Source organism: Pseudophryne corroboree, chromosome 2 (genome assembly GCF_028390025.1).
Source record: "Pseudophryne corroboree isolate aPseCor3 chromosome 2, aPseCor3.hap2, whole genome shotgun sequence".
Taxonomy (NCBI): Eukaryota; Metazoa; Chordata; class Amphibia; order Anura; family Myobatrachidae; genus Pseudophryne; species Pseudophryne corroboree.
The window spans coordinates 171689648-171711532 of NC_086445.1; the positions used below are offsets into that span (position 1 = coordinate 171689648).

At 47.1% G+C, this 21885-nt stretch overlaps 1 protein-coding gene across 3 annotated transcripts in view; it reads left to right on the forward strand.

Moving 5' to 3' along the window:
• Positions 1-21885, forward strand: part of CERS5 (ceramide synthase 5) — a 121054-nt gene that overhangs the window by 81929 nt on the left and 17240 nt on the right. For 2 of the 3 annotated variants that reach the window (XM_063952017.1, XM_063952018.1), the window contains exons 4-7: positions 5815-5872; positions 7803-7853; positions 8364-8456; positions 11378-11506. In XM_063952017.1, the coding sequence (XP_063808087.1) occupies positions 5815-5872; positions 7803-7853; positions 8364-8456; positions 11378-11506 (331 nt within the window). The remainder of the gene's footprint in view (positions 1-5814; positions 5873-7802; positions 7854-8363; positions 8457-11377; positions 11507-21885) is intronic. The other variant, XM_063952019.1, reaches the window with a different exon arrangement.

The following is a 21885-nucleotide window of genomic DNA, read 5'->3' on the forward strand; positions in this document are numbered from 1 at the left end:
GCTCCGAAGGAGGCTGGGCACTCTAGAAAGATTTATGACTACCTGGTGTGCACTGGCTCCTCCCACTATGACCCTCCTCCAAGCCTCAGTTAGATTTTGTGCCCGGCCGAGGTTGGATGCACACTAGGGGCTCTCCTGAGCCTTTAGAAAGAAAGTATAGAAATTAGTTTTTTTTATTTTCAGTGAGACCTGCTGGCAACAGGCTCACTGCAGCGAGGGACTAAGGGGAGAAGAAGCGAACCTGCCTGCTTGCAGCCAGCTTGGGCTTCTTAGGCTACTGGACACCATTAGCTCCAGAGGGATCGACCGCAGGCCCAGCCTTGGTGTTCGGTCCCGGAGCCGCGCCGCCGTCCCCCTTACAGAGCCAGAAGCAAGAAGAGGTCCGGAAAATCGGCGGCAGAAGACATCAGTCTTCACCAAGGTAGCGCACAGCACTGCAGCTGTGCGCCATTGCTCCTCACACACACTTCACACTCCGGTTACTGAGGGTGCAGGGCGCTGGGGGGGGGGGCGCCCTGAGAAGCAATAATAACACCTTGGCTGGCAAAAATACCACAATATATAGCCCCAGAGGCTATATATGTGGAAAATACCCCTGCCAGAATATAGGAAAAAGCGGGAGAATAGTCCGCGGAAAAGGGGCGGAGCTATCTCCTTCAGCACACTGGCGCCATTTTTCCCTCACAGCTCCGCTGGAAGGAAGCTCCCTGGCTCTCCCCTGCAGTCTACACTACAGAAAAGGGTAAAAAAGAGAGGGGGGGGCACTAAATTTAGGCGCAGTATACATTTATATAGAAAAAGCAGCTATAGGGGACATAACTCAGTTAGTCCCTGCATTATATAGCGCTCTGGTGTGTGTTGGCATACTCTCACTCTGTCCCCCCAAAGGGCTTTTGTGGGTCCTGTCCTCTGTTGGAGCATTCCCTGTGTGTGTGCGGTGTGTCGGTACGGCTGTGTCGACATGTTTGATGAGGATAATGATGTGGAGACGGAGCAGATGCCTTTAGAAGGGATGTCACCCCCTGCGGGGCAGACACCTGAGTGGATGAGCTTATGGAAAGAAATGAGTGCACGTATAGACTCCTTACATAGGAAATTTGACGACATGCCAAATGTGGGACAGCCGACTTCTCAGCTCGTGCCTGTCCAGGCGTCTCAAAGGTCATCAGGGGCTCTGAAACGCCCGCTACCTCAGACCGCAGACCCAGATGTCGACACTGATACTGACACCAGTGTCGACGACGATGAGTCTAACCTGATGCCCACTAAGGCCATTCACTGCATGATTGAGGCAATGAAAGAGGTGTTACACATTTCTGATATAAATACAGGTACCACTAAAAAGGGTATTATGTTTGGGGAGAAAAAACTACCCGTAGTTTTTCCCCCATCAGATGAATTAAATGAAGTGTGTGAAGAAGCGTGGGCTTTCCCTGATAAAAAATTGGTAATTCCTAAGAAGGTACTAATGGCGTTCCCTTTCCCGCCAGAGGATAGGTCACGTTGGGAAACACCTCCTAGGGTGGATAAAGCGCTCACACGTTTGTCTAAAAAGGTGGCACTACCGTCTCCGGATACGGCCGCCCTCAAGGAACCTGCTGATAGAAAGCAGGAGGCGATCCTGAAGTCTGTATACACACACTCAGGCATTATACTTAGACCAGCTATTGCGTCAGCATGGATGTGCAGTGCTGCCGCCGCGTGGTCAGATAAACTGTCAGAAAATATTGACACACTAGACAGAGACACGATCCTGCTAACCATAGACCATATCAAAGACTCAGTCTTATATATGAGAGATGCACAGAGGGAAATCTGCCGGCTGGCATCTAAAGTAAGTGCATTGTCCATTTCTGCTAGGAGAGGCTTATGGACTCGCCAGTGGACAGGAGATGCAGATTCTAAAAGGCACATGGAAGTTTTGCCTTATAAGGGTGAGGAATTATTTGGGGATGGTCTCTCGGACCTAGTTTTCACAGCAACGTCTGAGAAGTCAGCATTTTTACCCCATGTCCCCTCACAGCCTAAGAAGGCGCCGTTTTATCAGGTTCAGTCCTTTCGGACCCAGAAAAACAAGCGTGGAAAAGGCGGGTCTTTTCTGTCCAGAGGCAGAGGTAGGGGAAAAAGGCTGCAACAAACAGCAGGTTCCCAGGAGCAAAAGTCCTCCCCCGCTTCTTCTTCCAAGTCCGCCGCATGACGGTGTGGCTCCACAGGCGGAGCCAGGTACGGTGGGGGGCCGCCTCAAGAATTTCAGCGATCAGTGGGCTCGCTCACAGGTGGATCCCTGGATCCTTCAAATAGTATCTCAGGGGTACAAACTGGAATTCGAGGCGTCTCCACCCCACCGGTTCCTAAAATCTGCCTTACCAACCACTCCCTCAGGCAGGGAGGCAGTGTTACAGGCAATTCACAAGCTGTATTCACAACAGGTGATAGTAAAGGTGCCCCTACTTCAACAAGGACGGGGTTACTATTCCACAATGTTTGTGGTACCGAAACCGGACGGTTCGGTGAGACCCATTTTACATTTGAAATCCTTGAACACATACATAAAAAAATTCAAGTTCAAGATAGAATCGCTCAGGGCGGTTATTGCAAGCCTGGACGAGGGGGATTACATGGTATCCCTGGACATCAAGGATGCGATCTCCTGATAAAGGCGAGATCCAAGGAACAGTTGTTGGTGGGAGTAGCACTATCTCAGGAAGTGCTGCACCAGCACGGCTGGATTCTGAATATCCCAAAGTCACAGCTGGTTCCGACGACACGGCTACTGTTCCTGGGTATGATTCTGGATACAGTCCAGAAAAAAGTGTTTCTCCCGGAGGAGAAAGCCAGGGAGTTGTCATCTCTAGTCAGAGACCTCCTGAAACCGAAACAGGTATCGGTGCATCACTGCACGCGGGTCCTGGGAAAGATGGTAGCTTCTTACGAAGCAATTCCCTTCGGCAGGTTCCATGCCAGAATCTTTCAGTGGGACCTATTGGACAAATGGTCCGGATCGCATCTTCAGATGCATCGCTTAATAACCCTGTCTCCAAGAACCAGGGTGTCTCTACTGTGGTGGCTGCAGAGTGCCCCTAGAGGGCCGCAGGTTCGGCATACAGGACTGGGTCCTGGTGACCACGGATGCCAGCCTTCGAGGCTGGGGGGCAGTCACACGGGGAAGAAACTTCCAAGGACTATGGTCGAGTCAGGAGACTTCCCTTCACATAAATATTCTGGAACGAAGGGCCATTTACAATGCCCTAAGTCAAGCAAAATCCCTGCTCCTACACCAGCCGGTGCTGATCCAGTCAGACAACATCACGGCAGTCGCCCATGTAAATCGACAGGGAGGCACAAGAAGCAGGATGGCAATGGCAGAAGCCACAAGAATTCTCCGATGGGCGGAGAATCGTGTACTAGCACTGTCAGCAGTGTTCATTCCGGGAGTGGATAACTGGGAAGCAGACTTCCTCAGCAGACACGACCTCCACCCGGGAGAGTGGGGACTTCATCCAGAAGTCTTCCAGATGCTGGTAAACCGTTGGGAAAAACCACAGGTGGACATGATGGCGTCCCGCCTCAACAAAAAGTTAAAAAGATATTGCGCCAGGTCAAGGGACCCTCAGGCGATAGCTGTGGACGCTCTAGTGACACCGTGGGTGTACCAGTCCGTTTATGTGTTCCCTCCTCTGCCTCTCATACCAAAGGTATTGAGAATAATAAGAAAGCGAGGAGTAAACACAATTCTCGTGGTTCCGGATTGGCCAAGACGAGCGTGGTACCCGGAACTTCAAGAGATGATCTCAGAGGACCCGTGGCCTCTGCCGCTCAGACAGGACCTGCTACAGCAGGGGCCCTGTCTGTTCCAAGACTTACCGCGGCTGTGTTTGATGGCATGGCGGTTGAACGCCGGATCCTGAAGGAAAAGGGTATTCCGGAAGAAGTCATTCCTACGCTTATTAAAGCCAGGAAAGATGTTACGGCAAATCATTATCACCGCATATGGTGGAAATATGTTGCATGGTGCGAGGCCAAAAAGGCCCCAACAGAGGAATTTCAACTAGGTCGATTTCTGCATTTCCTGCAAGCAGGAGTGAATATGGGCCTAAAACTAGGCTCCATTAAAGTACAGATCTCGGCTCTGTCGATTTTCTTTCAAAAAGAACTAGCTTCAGTACCTGACGTTCAGACATTTGTGAAAGGAGTGCTGCATATTCAGCCCCCGTTTGTGCCTCCTGTGGCACCTTGGGATCTCAACGTGGTGTTGAGTTTCTTAAAATCACATTGGTTTGAGCCACTAAAAACCGTGGATCTAAAATATCTCACGTGGAAAGTGGTCATGTTATTGGCCTTGGCTTCAGCCAGGCGAGTGTCAGAATTGGCGGCTTTATCATGTAAAAGCCCTTATCTGATTTTCCATATGGATAGGGCAGAATTGAGGACTCGTCCCCAGTTTCTCCCTAAGGTGGTGTCAGCGTTTCACCTGAACCAGCCTATTGTGGTGCCTGCGGCTACTAGGGATTTGGAGGACTCCAAGTTGCTAGACATTGTCAGGGCCCTGAAAATATGTTTCCAGGACGGCTGGAGTCAGAAAATCTGACTCGCTGTTTATCCTGTATGCACCCAACAAGCTGGGTGCTCCTGCTTCTAAGCAGACTATTGCTCGCTGGATTTGTAGTACAATTCAGCTTGCACATTCTGTGGCAGGCCTGCCACAGCCAAAATCTGTAAATGCCCATTCCACAAGGAAGGTGGGCTCATCATGGGCGGCTGCCCGAGGGGTCTCGGCTTTACAACTTTGCCGAGCAGCTACTTGGTCAGGGGCAAACACGTTTGCAAAATTCTACAAATTTGATACCCTGGCTGAGGAGGACCTGGAGTTCTCTCATTCGGTGCTGCAGAGTCATCCGCACTCTCCCGCCCGTTTGGGAGCTTTGGTATAATCCCCATGGTCCTTACGGAGTTCCCAGCATCCACTAGGACGTCAGAGAAAATAAGAATTTACTCACCGGTAATTCTATTTCTCGTAGTCCGTAGTGGATGCTGGGCGCCCATCCCAAGTGCGGATTGTCTGCAATACTTGTAAATAGTTATTGCTAACTGAAGGGTTATTGTTGAGCCATCTGTTGAGAGGCTCAGTTGTTTTCATACTGTCAAACTGGATATAGTATAACGAGTTGTACAGTGTGATTGGTGTGGCTGGTATGAGTCTTACCCGGGATTCAAAATCCTTCCTTATTATGTCAGCTCGTCCGGGCACAGTGTCCTAACTGAGGTCTGGAGGAGGGTCATAGTGGGAGGAGCCAGTGCACACCAGGTAGTCATAAATCTTTCTAGAGTGCCCAGCCTCCTTCGGAGCCCGCTATTCCCCATGGTCCTTACGGAGTTTCCAGCATCCACTACGGACTACGAGAAATAGAATTACCGGTGAGTAAATTCTTATTTTTTTTCACGGCACTCCTAGGCCATAAGTTTCTTATTGATGTAAATTTAGAAAAAAAATATTACATTAATTAAACTGTCTTTATATGTAATCCTTAGGCTCACTTATGTGGTGAGGGACATGATTCACTTCCGTTTTGTCCACATAGTTGATTCGCAGCCACCAGCACTGGTTTTGCCTATTACATTGACCATAAATAATTTGAATTGGTCCTGGACCACCAATCCAAGGCACCCCTGCAAGTGTCCCGAGGCACCCAATGGATTGGTGCCATGGCAGACCGTTTGAGAACCACTGCTTTAGTCACTTTAAAATGATGTCCGATCACATACTGATCTCCAGAGTTGATATTCTACTAAACATATCAAAATCTTTCCTTCTAGGTGGAGGTTTATATTTTACCTATATATCTTTTCCTATGGATTATGGTTTCTTTGGTCGGTAAGTTGGTCAAATATTATTTATTTATTTATTATTATTATTATTTGTAATTTTTTGTTCTTAATGTTTTATACATATTCATTTTTGAATTCAGAGTGAAGTTTATTTAAAGAAAATAAATATCTCCCTGAAAGACATTTTAAATATTTCTAGGCAGCAAACTCTGATTTAGTCACTTTATTTTTTTTTTTTTTATTAGCCATGTTTTCAGAAAATGAAGACTGTGTTTATAGTGACTGTAAATTGGCAACTTTTACATAGCGTTATATATTTAACAATGTATAATCTTTTTGCCTGGCAGAGTAACCAGCCTGACTGGTAGCTATATACAGTCATTTTTATTTCTTGCCACGTTCAAAGTGCATACGCCTTTGTGTCTGCTAATTAATTTTCAGCATTTCCTCTAATGCAGCCTGTTGGCATCACTAATCAGTTGCCTACAGATTGCAAGCAAAGCATTCTCCCATATTTGTTAATACCCAGTCTTGTTTATTATGGAGCTTGTTCCAGTTTCTGAATAATAATTTGGTTATTACTGGTATCATTTTTTATTTTTTATTTTTTAATACGACTGAATAAAGATTGCTTAAAATAGCTGGTCTCATAGGCCGATCCTGCCAATTACATGGCTGGGGTCTGTGATGCTGGTTGCAATATGTTGTTTGTGGCCGGCCTAACGACTTCATTCCTAAGCTGGGTACGTACTATATGATGTATTGGCCAGTGTTGCGATCCGTGACTGATCGTAATGCCTATAGTACAGTGTGTACTCCCAGGCCCATTTAATTTATCGTTGGATGAAAGGGGAAGGTCGCAGTGTCCCATCTGATGTGCTGCACTACAAATGGGCCGATGCCACAGGCAACAGTGTTGTGTAATGATTGGCGTGTACAACGATGCAATGTATAGTTACATCTCTTAGGTGTGATCTCAGCTTTAGGAGATTATTCAATACCTACAGGTTTGGCCCGTTCCGACACTTCCAATCCGACTTTTTTTAAAAAGCCTAATTCACATTGTCGGAAAAGGGGCTGAAACCTGTCTGGTTTGGCTGTGCTTCCAACGATACACACTGCTGAAGCCGGCGATCCGCGTGTATTACCGACATGTCGGGAATTCCCGACTTGTTGGAAAAAACGCCCCCCTATTGAATAGGTTGGAACCCCTTCCGACCTAAGTGTCGGAAGCTGCTGTCTTTCCGACAAGATGGCAGCTTCCGACACTTTTTGAATATACCCCTTAGTGTGCGTTAGAATACCAACTGCACACTGCTGAGTTGTTTCTGGGAGGCACATTACGTGACAAGACCATAGATGCAAGGAGTATAAGTGAAGCAATGGTGCAATATTGAGAAATGGTAAAAGAGAAATACACACACACACACACACACACACACACACACACACACATACGCACGTAGGTTTCTGGGGTGTAGGAAGGAAGGAAACTACGCAAATATGAGAACATAGAAACTACACACAAATAGGACCTTAGTCCGGAATTTTACTCATGACCTCAGGGCTGTGAAGCTATGATTTTTTACAGACTCTTGAATCATGTAGTATTGCTGTACACTAGAACTTCCCAAACACGGTCATTAAGGCACCCTAACATTCCAGGTTTTATATTCATGGCTCAGCATAGATGGTTAACTCAAGTTGACTGAGGTACTAGTTAAGTCACATGTGGTCAAACATGGATAGACTTAAAACCTGGACCGTTTGGGTGCTCTGAGGACTGCGTTTGGGAACCTCTGCTGTAGGCATTAGGTAAGAAGCTCTCTGCGTAAACCGTTCATTAGGAGCCTGTGGCATCACAAAGGTGCTTTTCCCTAATCAAGTAACAGGCTGCACTCCCATAAATATGCATCCAAACTTTTGTCTAGGTGCACTTTAAGAATGTTACAACTCTACATTGTTTATTATTGCAGACACCATGGTTCTGGGATACACGACAATGCTGGTACAATTACCCTTATCAGGTAAATCTTATTTTGAAGCTTTGAATGTTACTAAACCCTAATGCAGCATATTTAAACACCTTAAAGCAATGTACTGGTTAATCACTGCTGCACTGGTACATATCAAAGCCCTCCAACACTTTACAAATGCTGCTGACAGTGGTATCTGCTATGCTGTGCCCAATTACTAGCGGGTGTGTCTGATGAAATATTTTTTTGTATTTTTGTATAAATATTTTTGTGATTATCTGTATATCTGATATCTGTGTCAGAGTGGACAGGTTTGTAAGTTGGTTCTACGTTCACCCATCCCTGCTACATCACCCACCTTGTGTAATAGGCCATGTTTATTGGATTGCCATTTCTCTATAGACATTAATTATCAGTATGTTGTGCTTAAATATGAACATTCCCAAGCCTCTAATCCTACATTCTGATGGGTATGTGAATTGTATGTTCTTTTTAATAATTTAGGACCATAGTAAATGTTTTATATTACATTTCATGTGTCCTTTTTTATTTTCTTTCCAGCCGCTCACACTGGGTCTCTACTACTATTATATACAGGAGCTGGCTTTTTACTGGTCCTTAATGTTCTCCCAGTTTACAGATATCAAACGTAAGGTAAGATTTTGCTGTTTAAATGTACTACTTGTGAATGAGCTGCCAGCTACTACTTCCAGATCAGGAGAAATAAAAGTTTGTGTGAATCAATATATGGGGATGTAGTTAAAACGCTGCCAGACGGGATCCCGGTGGTTGAAATACCGATGCCGGAATCCCGAACGACGGCATAATGCCGGCACCAAATTCCTGACCTGAGTCCGGGATCATGGCGTCACTACCGACGCCTGGATTCCTGAACGTTCTTTTAGTGCTCGCGTCCTGCTGTGGGAGGTTAGGTTTAGGCATTATAAGGGGGGTTAGGGTGCAGGGACGGGGAGAGGGGGGTTAGGAACTTACATGGGGAGGGTTAGGCACCACTGGGGAGGGGTAGGGAGCAGGGGAGGATTAGGGTACTTTCTGGGGAGCTGTTAGGATTCTGATGGTTGGGATGCCGCTCTCTGTATTCTGACCCCTGGCATTCTGTCCATTGGTATATCATACCAAATCCAATATGTGTGTACACACCACCCTGTATGCTGCATGGGGTGAGCCAGTTTAGGTACAGGGAAATTGCTCATAAGTGGACTTTCCCTTTGGCTTTTCATTGGCCTTGTGTAATTGTAAACAAACCGGTTTCCTGCATGTAATGTAATACACACTGAAGCTGTTAGCTTAGCTGAAATGCACACTTGGGTTGTCAATGAAAACAGGGCACTCCTGCTGTGGGCAACCTGATGAGACAGTGGTTAGCATTACTGCCTCACAACACTCATGGTTTAATTCCCGACATGGGAGATATATCAAGCCTCCTAAAGAGTGGAGAAGTTGCCCATAGCAATCAAATAAGCTTCTGGCTATCATTTTATAAATCGCATTCTAAAAATGATATGTAGAAGCTGATTATAATGGGTAACTTCAACACTTCTCCACTCTTGTGTGTGCTAAATGTGAATGGCTAAATATTCTCTGTAAAGTGATGTGTAATATGTGAGCGCTAAAAAAAGAAAAGTTAATAGTATAAGAAGCCGACGTTAGAGAGCATAGGGGGTAATGCAGAGTTTATCGCAGTAGCAAATTTGTTAGCAGTTGGGCAAAACCATGGGCACTGCAGGGGGGAAGGGGGGGAGAGGCAGATATAACATGTGCAGAGAGAGTTAGATTTGGGTGGGTTATTTCGTTTCTGTGCAGGGTAAATACTGGATGCTTTATTTTTACACTGCAATTTAGATTTCAGATTGAACACACCCCACCCAAATCTTACGGCCTGATTTGGAGCGCTCAGCACACACCAAACCCCCCCCCCTCCCCCCACTCAGCACAGCGCAATGTGTGCTGAGCGTGCAGAGGGAGACGGGTGAAATGAGCGACCTGCATGGGCCAATCTAGCACCAGTGATAGCGATGCATGGGGCCGCGTATCGCTATCGCTGTGGGGGTACACGCGGAGAGATCACTGCTTAAAATCGAAGCAATCTAGTCTGATTGCTTAGATTTTAAGCAGTGATCGCTCCGTAAGTACCCCCCTTAACACTCTCTGCACATGTTATATCTGCCCCCCCCCCCCCCTGCAGTGCACATGGTTTTGCCCAACTGCTAATAAATTTGCTGTTGCGATCAACTCTGAATTAGCCCCACTGTGCCTGGATGCTGCACTCTATTACATGCTCTTCTTTCTCGGGCAAACCAGGTGCACAAAAGCAAATAACAGCCAATCACTCAGCACTGAAGCTATTTAATGTTAGTTTTGCTCATGGAATAAGTGATATTTCTTGTGCACATCCGGCTCACTGTCTGTCCGCGTACTGAACAGTATTGCTGGGATCCTTTTGTGGCCTAAATTGTCTTATTAGAGAGCATTGGCTAGCTCAGAGGTAGATAACACACAACCAATGTTAATTATGTTCATTTTGGTCACTGTATATAACCTACAAATGAAGCACTCCTGTCCTTATGTTGTGTGTTTGCTTTATAAAGTGGAAGCAGTTTTTGAGATTTTGTTTTGTAAACCATAAGTACGAGCCCTCTGCAATGGCGTGTAACTGTGGAATGTGGACATCCTGGTTTATGCTGGTGGAACTCTGCTCTGAGCTGTCTTGTGACTGCATTTCCTGTACTCTCCAGTAGTAATTGGAACTAATGGAACACAACCCCTTTCTCTCTTCAGCCTGTGTCCTTGTGTTTGTATAATTGCATTCAACCAGTCTCTTATTATAACCATCTCTGTGGTGCCTTTTTTTCTGCACTTCCTGTGACCACAGTAACTTAATTATTTCTCTTTATGATTGAAGGATATTATATACAAGGGACGTAGCACAAGGTGGAATTGCTGTTTTGTTTTGTTTTTTTATATGGAAATGTACTTTAATATAAAAGTAACACCACCCTTACCTAGCTGAACAAACAAACTGTAAAACAAATGCTTATTTTACACATTTCAGCCTATTTGGCAGTTGTTGTATACGTGCCCTTTGGGTAACTGCAGTCTAATGGGGTTCTACGCTGACGGTCTTGCTCTTACGGAAATTGTTTGTGTGATGTTGGTCACTCAGCATTGCTGGTATGTGAGGGAGATGTTGGAGTAAATTCTCCTACGGATTAACTGTGCTGTCCACAAAACGGGCCGGTTTTCGTGCAAAGCCAGCTCACACGATTTCAGTCACATGACGATCCCAGAAGAGGCAGAAATACAGAGCAATATCTTCGGAAGCTGTTTCCAGTCACTGACATGCTGGATATTTTTTCCCCTCAATTGAATGCACCCAGTGATTCTAACAGAGACACGTTAAATGACCGTGATAGCAGAGCTCCTTTGGCTATTTTTAAAACTCCAACTACAAGCATGCACTGCCACTTTAATATGCATTAACATGTTTTAGTAGAAGAATAAACTGTGTCATGCACGTTGTCCCTGTCTAATCTGGATTTATTTTTGGCTTGTAGGATTTCTTAATCATGTTTGTTCATCATTTGGCCACTGTTGGCCTCATCTCGTTTTCCTATGTCAATAACATGGTGCGTGTGGGGACCTTGGTCTTGTGCCTGCATGACGCTTCCGATTTCTTGCTGGAGGTGAGGCTGTTTTTTAATATATTTAACCAAATGATGTTTATAGTAAATTTGCATGCAAATTAATGTTAGTGATGTCTGTCAAGAAGGAAAGGCTAAAACAATTATCAGGGCGCGCATAAACAATTTTTCTCTATCGTCCTAAGTGGATGCTGGGGTTCCTGAAAGGACCATGGGGAATAGCGGCTCCGCAGGAGACAGGGCACAAAAAAGTAAAGCTTTACTAGGTCAGGTGGTGTGCACTGGCTCCTCCCCCTATGACCCTCCTCCAGACTCCAGTTAGATTTTGTGCCCGAACGAGAAGGGTGCAATCTAGGTGGCTCTCCTAAAGAGCTGCTTAGAGAAAGTTTAGTTTAGGTTTTTTTCTTTACAGTGAGTCCTGCTGGCAACAGGATCACTGCAACGTGGGACTTAGGGGGAAAGTAGTAAACTCACCTGCATGCAGAGTGGATTTGCTGCTTGGCTACTGGACACCATTAGCTCCAGAGGGATCGAACACAGGCCCAGCCGTGGAGTCCGGTCCCGGAGCCGCGCCGCCGACCCCCTTGCAGATGCTGAAGCGTGAAGAGGTCCGGAAACCGGCGGCTGAAGACTCCTCAGTCTTCATAAGGTAGCGCACAGCACTGCAGCTGTGCGCCATTTTCCTCTCAGCACACTTCACTGGGCAGTCACTGAGGGTGCAGAGCGCTGGGGGGGGGCGCTCTGAGAGGCAAATATAAACCTTATACAAGGCTAAAAATACCTCACATATAGCCCATAGGGGCTATATGGAGATATTTAACCCCTGCCTGACTGGAAAAATAGCGGGAGAAGAACCCGCCGAAAAAGGGGCGGGGCCTATCTCCTCAGCACACGGCGCCATTTTCTGTCACAGCTCCGCTGGTCAGAACGGCTCCCAGGTCTCTCCCCTGCACTGCACTACAGAAACAGGGTAAAACAGAGAGGGGGGGCACATTAATGGCTATATATATATATATTAAAGCAGCTATAAGGGAGCACTTAATATAAGGATATCCCTTGTATATATAGCGCTTTGTGGTGTGTGCTGGCAGACTCTCCCTCTGTCTCCCCAAAAGGGCTAGTGGGTCCTGTCTTCATTAGAGCATTCCCTGTGAGTTTGCGGTGTGTGTCGGTACGTGGTGTCGACATGTATGAGGACGATATTGGTGTGGAGGCGGAGCAATTGCCAAATATGCAGATGTCACCCCCCAGGGGGTCGACACCAGAATGGATGCCTTTATTTGTGGAATTACGTGATGGTTTATCTTCCCTTAAACAGTCAGTTGAGGACATGAGGCGGCCGGACAATCAATTAATGCCTGTCCAGGCGCCTCAAACACCGTCAGGGGCTGTAAAACGCCCTTTGCCTCAGTCGGTCGACACAGACCCAGACACGGGCACTGATTCCAGTGACGACGGTAGAAATTCAAACGTATTTTCCAGTAGGGCCACACGTTATATGATTTTGGCAATGAAGGAGACGTTACATTTAGCTGATACTACAGATACCGTAAAACAGGGTATTATGTATGGTGTGAAAAAACTACAAACAGTTTTTCCTGAATCAGAAGAATTAAATGACGTGTGTGATGAAGCGTGGGTTGCTCCTGATAAAAAGTTGATAATTTCAAAAAAGTTATTGGCATTATACCCTTTCCCGCCAGAGGTTAGGGCGCGCTGGGAAACACCCCCTAAGGTGGACAAGGCGCTCACACGCTTATCCAAACAAGTGGCGTTACCCTCTCCTGAGACGGCCGCACTTAAGGATCCATCAGATAGAAAGATGGAAGTTATTCAAAAGAATATATACACACATGCAGGTGTTATACTACGACCAGCTATAGCAACTGCCTGGATGTGCAGTGCTGGAGTAGTTTGGTCAGAATCCCTGATTGAAAATATTGATACCCTAGATAGGGACAATGTTTTACTGTCGTTAGAACAAATAAAGGATGCATTTATCTATATGCGTGATGCACAGAGGGATATTTGCACACTGGCATCTCGGGTGAGTGCTATGTCCATTTCAGCCAGAAGAGCCTTATGGACACGACAGTGGACAGGCGATGCGGATTCAAAACGTCACATGGAGGTTTTGCCGTATAAAGGGGAGGAGTTATTTGGAGTTGGTCTATCAGACTTGGTGGCCACGGCTACTGCCGGGAAATCCACTTTTTTACCTCAAGTCACTCCCCAACAGAGAAAGGCACCGACCTTTCAACCGCAGCCTTTTCGCTCCTACAAAAATAAGAGAGCAAAGGGCTTGTCGTACCTGCCACGAGGCAGAGGAAGAGGGAAGAGACACCAACAGGCAGCTCCTTCCCAGGAACAGAAGCCCTCCCCGGCTCCTGCAAAAACCTCAGCATGACGCTGGGGCCTCTCAAGCGGACTCGGGGACAGTGGGGGGCCGTCTCAAAAATTACAGCGCGCAGTGGGCTCACTCGCAGGTAGACCCCTGGATCCTGCAGATAATATCTCAGGGGTACAGGTTGGAATTAGAGACGGATCCTCCTCATCGTTTCCTGAAGTCTGCCTTACCAACCGTCTCTTCCGAAAGGGAGAGGGTGTTGGAAGCCATTCACAAGCTGTACGCTCAGCAGGTGATAGTCAAAGTACCCCTATTACAACAAGGAAAGGGGTATTATTCCACTCTATTGTGGTACCGAAGCCGGATGGCTCGGTAAGGCCTATTCTAAATCTGAAGTCCTTGAACCTCTACATAAAAAAGTTCAAGTTCAAGATGGAGTCACTCAGAGCAGTGATAGCGAACCTGGAAGAAGGGGACTTTATGGTATCCTTGGACATCAAGGATGCGTATCTACACGTTCCGATTTACCCCGCACACCAGGGGTACCTCAGGTTCATTGTTCAAAACTGTCACTATCAGTTTCAGACGCTGCCGTTCGGATTGTCCACGGCGCCTCGGGTCTTTACCAAGGTAATGGCCGAGATGATGATTCTTCTTCGAAGAAAAGGCGTATTAGTTATCCCATACTTGGACGATCTCCTAATAAGGGCAAGGTCCAGAGAACAGCTGGAGACAGCTTTAGCACTATCTCAAGAGGTGCTAAGACAACACGGGTGGATTCTGAATATTCCAAAATCCCATTTAATCCCGACAACTCGTCTGCTGTTCCTAGGAATGATTCTGGACACGGTTCAGAAAAAGGTTTTCCTTCCAGAGGAAAAAGCCAAGGAGTTATCCGATCTGGTCAGGAACCTCCTAAAACCAGGAAAAGTGTCAGTACATCAATGCACAAGAGTCCTGGGAAAAATGGTGGCTTCTTACGAAGCAATTCCATTCGGCAGATTCCATGCAAGAATATTCCAAAGGGATCTGTTGGACAAATGGTCAGGGTCGCATCTGCAGATGCACCTGCGAATAACCCTGTCACCAAAGACAAGGGTGTCACTTCTGTGGTGGTTGCAGAAGGCTCACCTATTAGAAGGCCGCAGATTCGGCATTCAGGATTGGATCCTGGTGACCACGGACGCCAGCCTGAGAGGCTGGGGAGCAGTCACACAAGGAAGAAACTTCCAGGGAGTATGGACGAGTCTGGAAAAGTCTCTTCACATAAACATTCTGGAACTAAGAGCAATCTACAATGCTCTAAGCCAGGCGGAACTTCTCCTGCAAGGAAAGCCGGTGTTGATTCAGTCGGACAACATCACGGCGGTCGCCCATGTAAACAGGCAGGGCGGCACAAGAAGCAGGAGTGCAATGGCAGAAGCTGCCAAGATTCTTCGCTGGGCGGAGAATCACGTGATAGCACTGTCAGCAGTGTTCATCCCGGGCGTGGACAACTGGGAAGCAGACTTCCTCAGCAGACACGATCTTCATCCGGGAGAGTGGGGTCTACATCCAGAAGTCTTCAACATGTTAATAGACCGTTGGGAAAGACCAATTGTAGACATGATGGCGTCTCGCCTCAACAAGAAACTGGACAAATATTGCGCCAGGTCAAGAGATCCACAGGCAATAGCTGTGGACGCACTGGTAACTCCTTGGGTGTACCAGTCAGTGTATGTGTTTCCTCCTCTGCCGCTCATACCAAAGGTATTGAAGATCATACGGCAAAGAAGAGTAAGAACAATACTAGTGGTTCCGGATTGGCCGAGAAGGACTTGGTATCCGGAACTTCAAGAGATGCTCACGGACGAACCGTGGCCTCTACCTCTGAGAAGGGACCTGCTACAGCAGGGTCCCTGTCTTTTTCAAGACTTACCGCGGCTGCGTTTGACGGCATGGCGGTTGAACGCCAGATCCTAAAAGGGAAAGGCATTCCAGAAGAAGTCATTCCTACCTTGATTAAGGCACGGAAGGAAGTCACCGTGAAACATTATCACCGCATTTGGCGAAAATATGTAGCGTGGTGCGAGGATCGGAGGGTTCCGACGGAGGAATTCCAACTGGGTCGTTTCCTACATTTCCTGCAGTCAGGATTGTCTATGGGTCTCAAATTGGGATCCATTAAGGTTCAAATTTCGGCCCTGTCAATATTCTTCCAAAAAGAATTGGCCTCTGTCCCTGAGGTCCAGACTTTTGTCAAGGGAGTACTGCATATACAGCCTCCTGTGGTGCCTCCGGTGGCACCGTGGGATCTAAATGTAGTTTTAGATTTCCTCAAATCCCATTGGTTTGAACCATTGAAAAAGGTGGATTTGAAATATCTCACATTGAAAGTGACTATGTTACTAGCCCTGGCCTCTGCCAGGAGAGTATCTGAATTGGCGGCTTTATCTTATAAAAGTCCTTATCTAATCTTCCATTCGGATAGGGCAGAACTGCGGACTCGTCCGCATTTTCTCCCTAAAGTGGTATCAGCATTTCATCTGAACCAACCTATTGTGGTGCCTGCGGCCACTAGCGACTTGGAGGACTCCAAGTTGTTGGACGTTGTCAGAGCCTTAAAAATATACATTGCAAGGACGGCTGGAGTCAGAAAATCTGACTCGCTGTTTATATTGTATGCACCCAACAAGTTGGGCGCACCTGCTTCTAAGCAGTCGATTGCTCGTTGGATTTGTAACACAATTCAACTTGCACATTCTGTGGCAGGCCTGCCACAGCCTAAAACTGTAAAAGCCCACTCCACAAGGAAGGTGGGCTCATCTTGGGCGGCTGCCCGAGGGGTCTCGGCATTACAACTCTGCCGAGCAGCTACGTGGTCGGGGGAGAACACGTTTGTAAAATTTTACAAATTTGATACCCTGGCAAAGGAGGACCTGGAGTTCTCTCATTCGGTGCTGCAGAGTCATCCGCACTCTCCCGCCCGTTTGGGAGCTTTGGTATAATCCCCATGGTCCTTTCAGGAACCCCAGCATCCACTTAGGACGATAGAGAAAATAAGAATTTACTTACCGATAATTCTATTTCTCGGAGTCCGTAGTGGATGCTGGGCGCCCATCCCAAGTGCGGATTATCTGCAATACTTGTACATAGTTATTGTTAACTAATTCGGGTTATTGTTAAGGAGCCATCTTTAAGAGGCCCTTTCTGTTGTCATACTGTTAACTGGGTTTAGATCACAAGTTGTACGGTGTGATTGGTGTGGCTGGTATGAGTCTTACCCGGGATTCAAAATGCCTCCCTTATTGTGTATGCTCGTCCGGGCACAGTACCTAACTGGAGTCTGGAGGAGGGTCATAGGGGGAGGAGCCAGTGCACACCACCTGACCTAGTAAAGCTTTACTTTTTTGTGCCCTGTCTCCTGCGGAGCCGCTATTCCCCATGGTCCTTTCAGGAACCCCAGCATCCACTACGGACTCCGAGAAATAGAATTATCGGTAAGTAAATTCTTATTATTATCAATCAATTTATACGAACACCTAAAATAAACACATACACATTTGTTTAAGAAAAAATTGCTTATGTGTGTATGTATGTGTATGTATATATATATATGTGTGTATATATATATATATATATATATATATATATATATATATATATATATATATATATATATATATATATATATATATATATATATATATATATAAATGTATTATTGAATAAAAAAAACCCTGATTAATAAAGTTCTCCTGTTTCAGCGGTAAAAAAAAGACTGTTTTCCTTTAATAGACAACTTTCTTTGTATCCAAATGTAACTCGGTTATTAGGATTAAAAGGGTCATTCCGAGTTGATCGTAGCTGTGCTAAATTTAGCACAGCTACGATCATGTTCCCTGACATGCGGGGGGACGCCTCCCCCCCCCCCCCCCCCCCACCGCACAAATACAAACGCATCGCACAGTGGCGATGCCTTTGTATTTGAGGAGTAACTCCCGGCCAGCGCAGCACCTGCGGCAGGCCGAGAGTTGTTAGTCGCTCCCGCTGGCTGCAGCGGCTGCGTGAGACGTTGTGCAGCCGCCGCAAAACGGTCCGGCCACACCTGCGGCAGGCCGGACTGCTCCCCCTAAACGGCGGCTTGACTCCGCCGTTCAGCCCCCTCCCGCCCAGCGACAGCCTCTGTCTCAGAGGCGATCGCTAGGTAACGAAAGCTGCCATGCGCCGGCGCATGCGCAGTTCCGACCCGATCGCTGCGCTGCGACAAACTGCAGCGAGCGATCAGATCGTAATGACCCCCTAAATTCAGTATCAAAAAACCAATTCAGAACAAAGTTCCGTATGCTCCAATAAATGTATCCACCTGTCAGTGAGAAAAGCAGCTGGTAATTTTCCTTGTGTAGTGCTGCTAATGACAGGAGGAACACAAACACTTCTAAAACCTCTTTCAATGCTAGTTAGCGGGCCACCGTTCTGCTCCTGTAACTGGTATCGTAATTCATCAGGTGCAACCGATGTATGCGTTTTTGAAGTATTAGGATAGTAGTCAATATTTAGGTACCGATTTGTACCATATTAATCCAGCTCCAGCTACTTAGCTTAATGTCCACAGTGTAATAATACACTAGGTAGCGTGTTATACCTGCTCCAGCTGTAAGCTTTGGGGCCACAATACACAATGTCCACAATACTTGCTGCCGGAAGATGACTCTGTCAGCATCTACAGACTGCCCAATGTGCTGGTATCTGATTTAGCCACAGCCGGTTGATGTGAGATACATGGAGAGGTCTCGTTTGTGTTCATCAACCAACTGTATAAATCGGCATATTGTGGAATGGAGTGTCCTGAATAAGGATGAATCCGCTGGGAAAAATATTATGGAGTCCAGTAGGAAAGGCATCAGTCTTCACATGATGAGCTAAGATGGGATTATAGGTTTTGATTGCTGTTCCTTCTGTTCTGAAATATTGTCACCCTGCCCTCACCTCACCCTTATTGAGGTTTTGCTAGCTTACAGCTCAGGAGCCCTGATCAGTGCTATTAAAGAGGACTGGGTATGTTCCCGCCTACACTGTGAGCTTATGCTGCATGGTAGAGGGGTGGATAGACGGAATGTGTTTTCCAGTAGTGGTGGCAGATATTCTCCATAGTATACAAAAATTCGACCACTGCTTCTCCAGTTTACCACCACTTTCTGCAGCAGGGTCCGCTGTGATTACACAGGGAATTACATCGGGGTGTAGAGTTGGATCTTGATCCGAAGCACCAACAGGCTAAAAGCTTTGACTGTTCCCAGGATGCATAGCGCCGCCTCCTCTATATCCCCGCCTCCAGGAACTGGAGTTCAGTTTGTAAGTTGGTGCCTGCAGTGCAGGCAGCTAACAGGGAGGGCTGCGCTAGGCAGCCCTGAAAAGAGCTTTTTGAAGAAAGAAGACTTCAAGGGCCGCAGCACAGGCAGTTAGAAGTGCTGTATGTCATGTTGACATATCGTGCTGCGGCTCCCTCACCTCCCCCAGCGGCGCTGTATACTCCTGCGCCCTGGTTGCCGGTTACTTACAGCGGAGGGCTCCGGATACTTCAGGCACACACTCGCCGCTGCTCTCCTGGATCGTGTGGCTGCATCTTCGGGAGGAGGTAAGAGGGTCCCCCAGGCAGGACCCGCTGAAATCGCGATCCGGCGCGGTCTCCAGGAGATGGACCGCGCGTGCTGGCGTGGACACTGGGTCCGTACAGGGACCTCACTAGACCATCAGGGCAAGGGGCACAGGTTGGATTTCTTAAAATCCGTTTCAAATAGGCCCCGCAGTACCTGGTGGTGAAGTACAGCAAGGGGATAAGGCTCTGACTTGTAGCCCCTCCCCCCAGGGCGCCATTTACTGCAAATGTTCCTGCCCTGGAGCTGCATATCTCTCTCTCTCCCTCACTCACTCCCTGTTAGTGTTTGGGCGCCATTACACACATGCTGAGCTGATTTTGGGACTGCTGGGCAATGTCTCCTCTGTAAAACCGCCTGCATCATCCGCGCTGTGCATTTTACGGGACACTTAAGTATTCTACATGTCATTTAGAGAGTGTTGGTTAAGAACAAGTGCATAATTTACGGGTTATTTAGTACAAGTACCCAGTGATATAACAATGCACAGTAAAGACTGGTTGTATATCTATATATACATAGCTTTACTTAGTAGTCCAGTTACTTAGTATTGCTAGTCCAGTGCAGTTTTATTGTTTGTAATCATTTCTGCATTGTACATGTATCAGGGTTCTCATATGATATAGTGTCTCACAGGATATACTACTTTGGTATTTTTCTCTGTGTGTTTACCTCTTAAATTCTCTGTTTGTGATTTGCTTTGCAGCCACACTATACGGGGGATTTTTGGCAGGTGTTTTGTTTGCTTTTATTGTACTATTACGCCCTAAGGTTACGCTTACAAATAATGCTTGCTAAACAGAGTGGTAGATCCATGGCTGATCCTGCACCGTGCAGTGCTGACGCCACGGATTGCTCGGAGGAAAACATTGCAGCTGAGGGTTCAGGTACCGGGGGTTCTAGACCCCTCAGTCAGTCTGCAGCACCGGGGGCACACCAAGACCCACCTTCGGCTGCCTTTTCTAATTTAGTCACTACGCTGGTAACTAGACTTGCACCCCCTGTGGGACCTCCTGTGCCATTACAGCCACATATTGTCCCTGCGGTTAATCTGTCCACTCAGTTACAGCAGTTAAATCAGGCTTTGGCAAAACAAAAACCTAACCCTCCTCCGCCTAAGACCAAGGGGTCATCTAAGCGGGCCATTACTTCCCACACGTTTCAGATACTTAATCTGATGAAGATGGCGCATATACTGACCCCTCAGACACTGATGCAGATGCTTCTGATGGGGAATCTATTACACAGGTGGATGTACCTGAGCTCTTGGAGGCTATCAGACTGATTCTTCAAATTGATGATGAAGCAGAACCTCCAGATACCTCTAAGAAACCTGATAAGTTTAAGCGTCAGAAGGTTACTAAATTAGTTTTACCCCATTCTGACCATTTGGTTGACATACGTCGGCTATCCTGGGAGTATCCAGGAAAGAAATTCTCCCTGTCTAAGAAGATGCTAGCTCGTTATCCCCTCACTGCAGAGTTAAGTAAAAATTGGTACACGCTGCTGCCGGTGGACTCGCAGGTCGCGCGTCTGGTAGTGTCTTCTGCTCTGCCTGTCACTACAGTCACCTCTCTGAAGGAACCGACGGATAAGCGTGTGGAGGGTTGCCTAAAGTCTACACTCTTGCAGGAGCTGTGCATAGGCCCACTATTGCGGCTTCTTTGGCTGCAAAAGCTATTGAAGCCAGGGTTCAGGAAGTTGAAGCAGAACTACCGTCTGATTTTCCTGAAAATGCTAGACAGTGTCTTTCATATATTATTACAGCCTCTCATTATATTCAGGAGGCGGCATCTGATGCTGGTGTCCTGGCGACCAAAGCGTCTACTACGTCCATTCTGGCTCGCCGGATTCTCTGGTTGCGGTCCTGGTCTGTAGATCTGGACTCTAAAAAGACCTTGGATTGTTGCTGACTTAGCATCTGCTAAGACTGCCTGTCTCCCTAGTACTAATCCTTCGGCTCCGAAGGCTAAAAGTACTTCATTTTGCTCCTTTCGACCTCCAAGTAAAGCAAAGGGTCAGGCGTACCCGAAACAGGCTCGCACTTCCAAATCCAGAAGCCCAAACCTAAACGTTCCTGGGCTGCCCGTCAGCTTGCTTCCAAAATAGACAAACCTGCTGCAGGACGGGGCGGGCCTCCTCCTGGGGGACCCCAGGGTGGGAGGCTGACTTCTGCGGTTTGCTCAGGTATGGTTACAGACCACTTCAGACGCCTTGGTATAGGAAGTCGTCGCTCACGGATACAGTCTCTTTCATGAAACGTCCCCCAGTTTTGCTCAACAAACATCCCTTCGGATCTGGTAAAAGCAAAGACACTCCATGTGGTGGTACAATTCCTCCTAGACACGGGGTGATAGTGCCGGTGCCTCTGGATCAGAGAGGCAGGGGGTACTGTTCAACGTTGTTCCTAGTTCCGAAACCGTGGGTCTTCCCGGCCC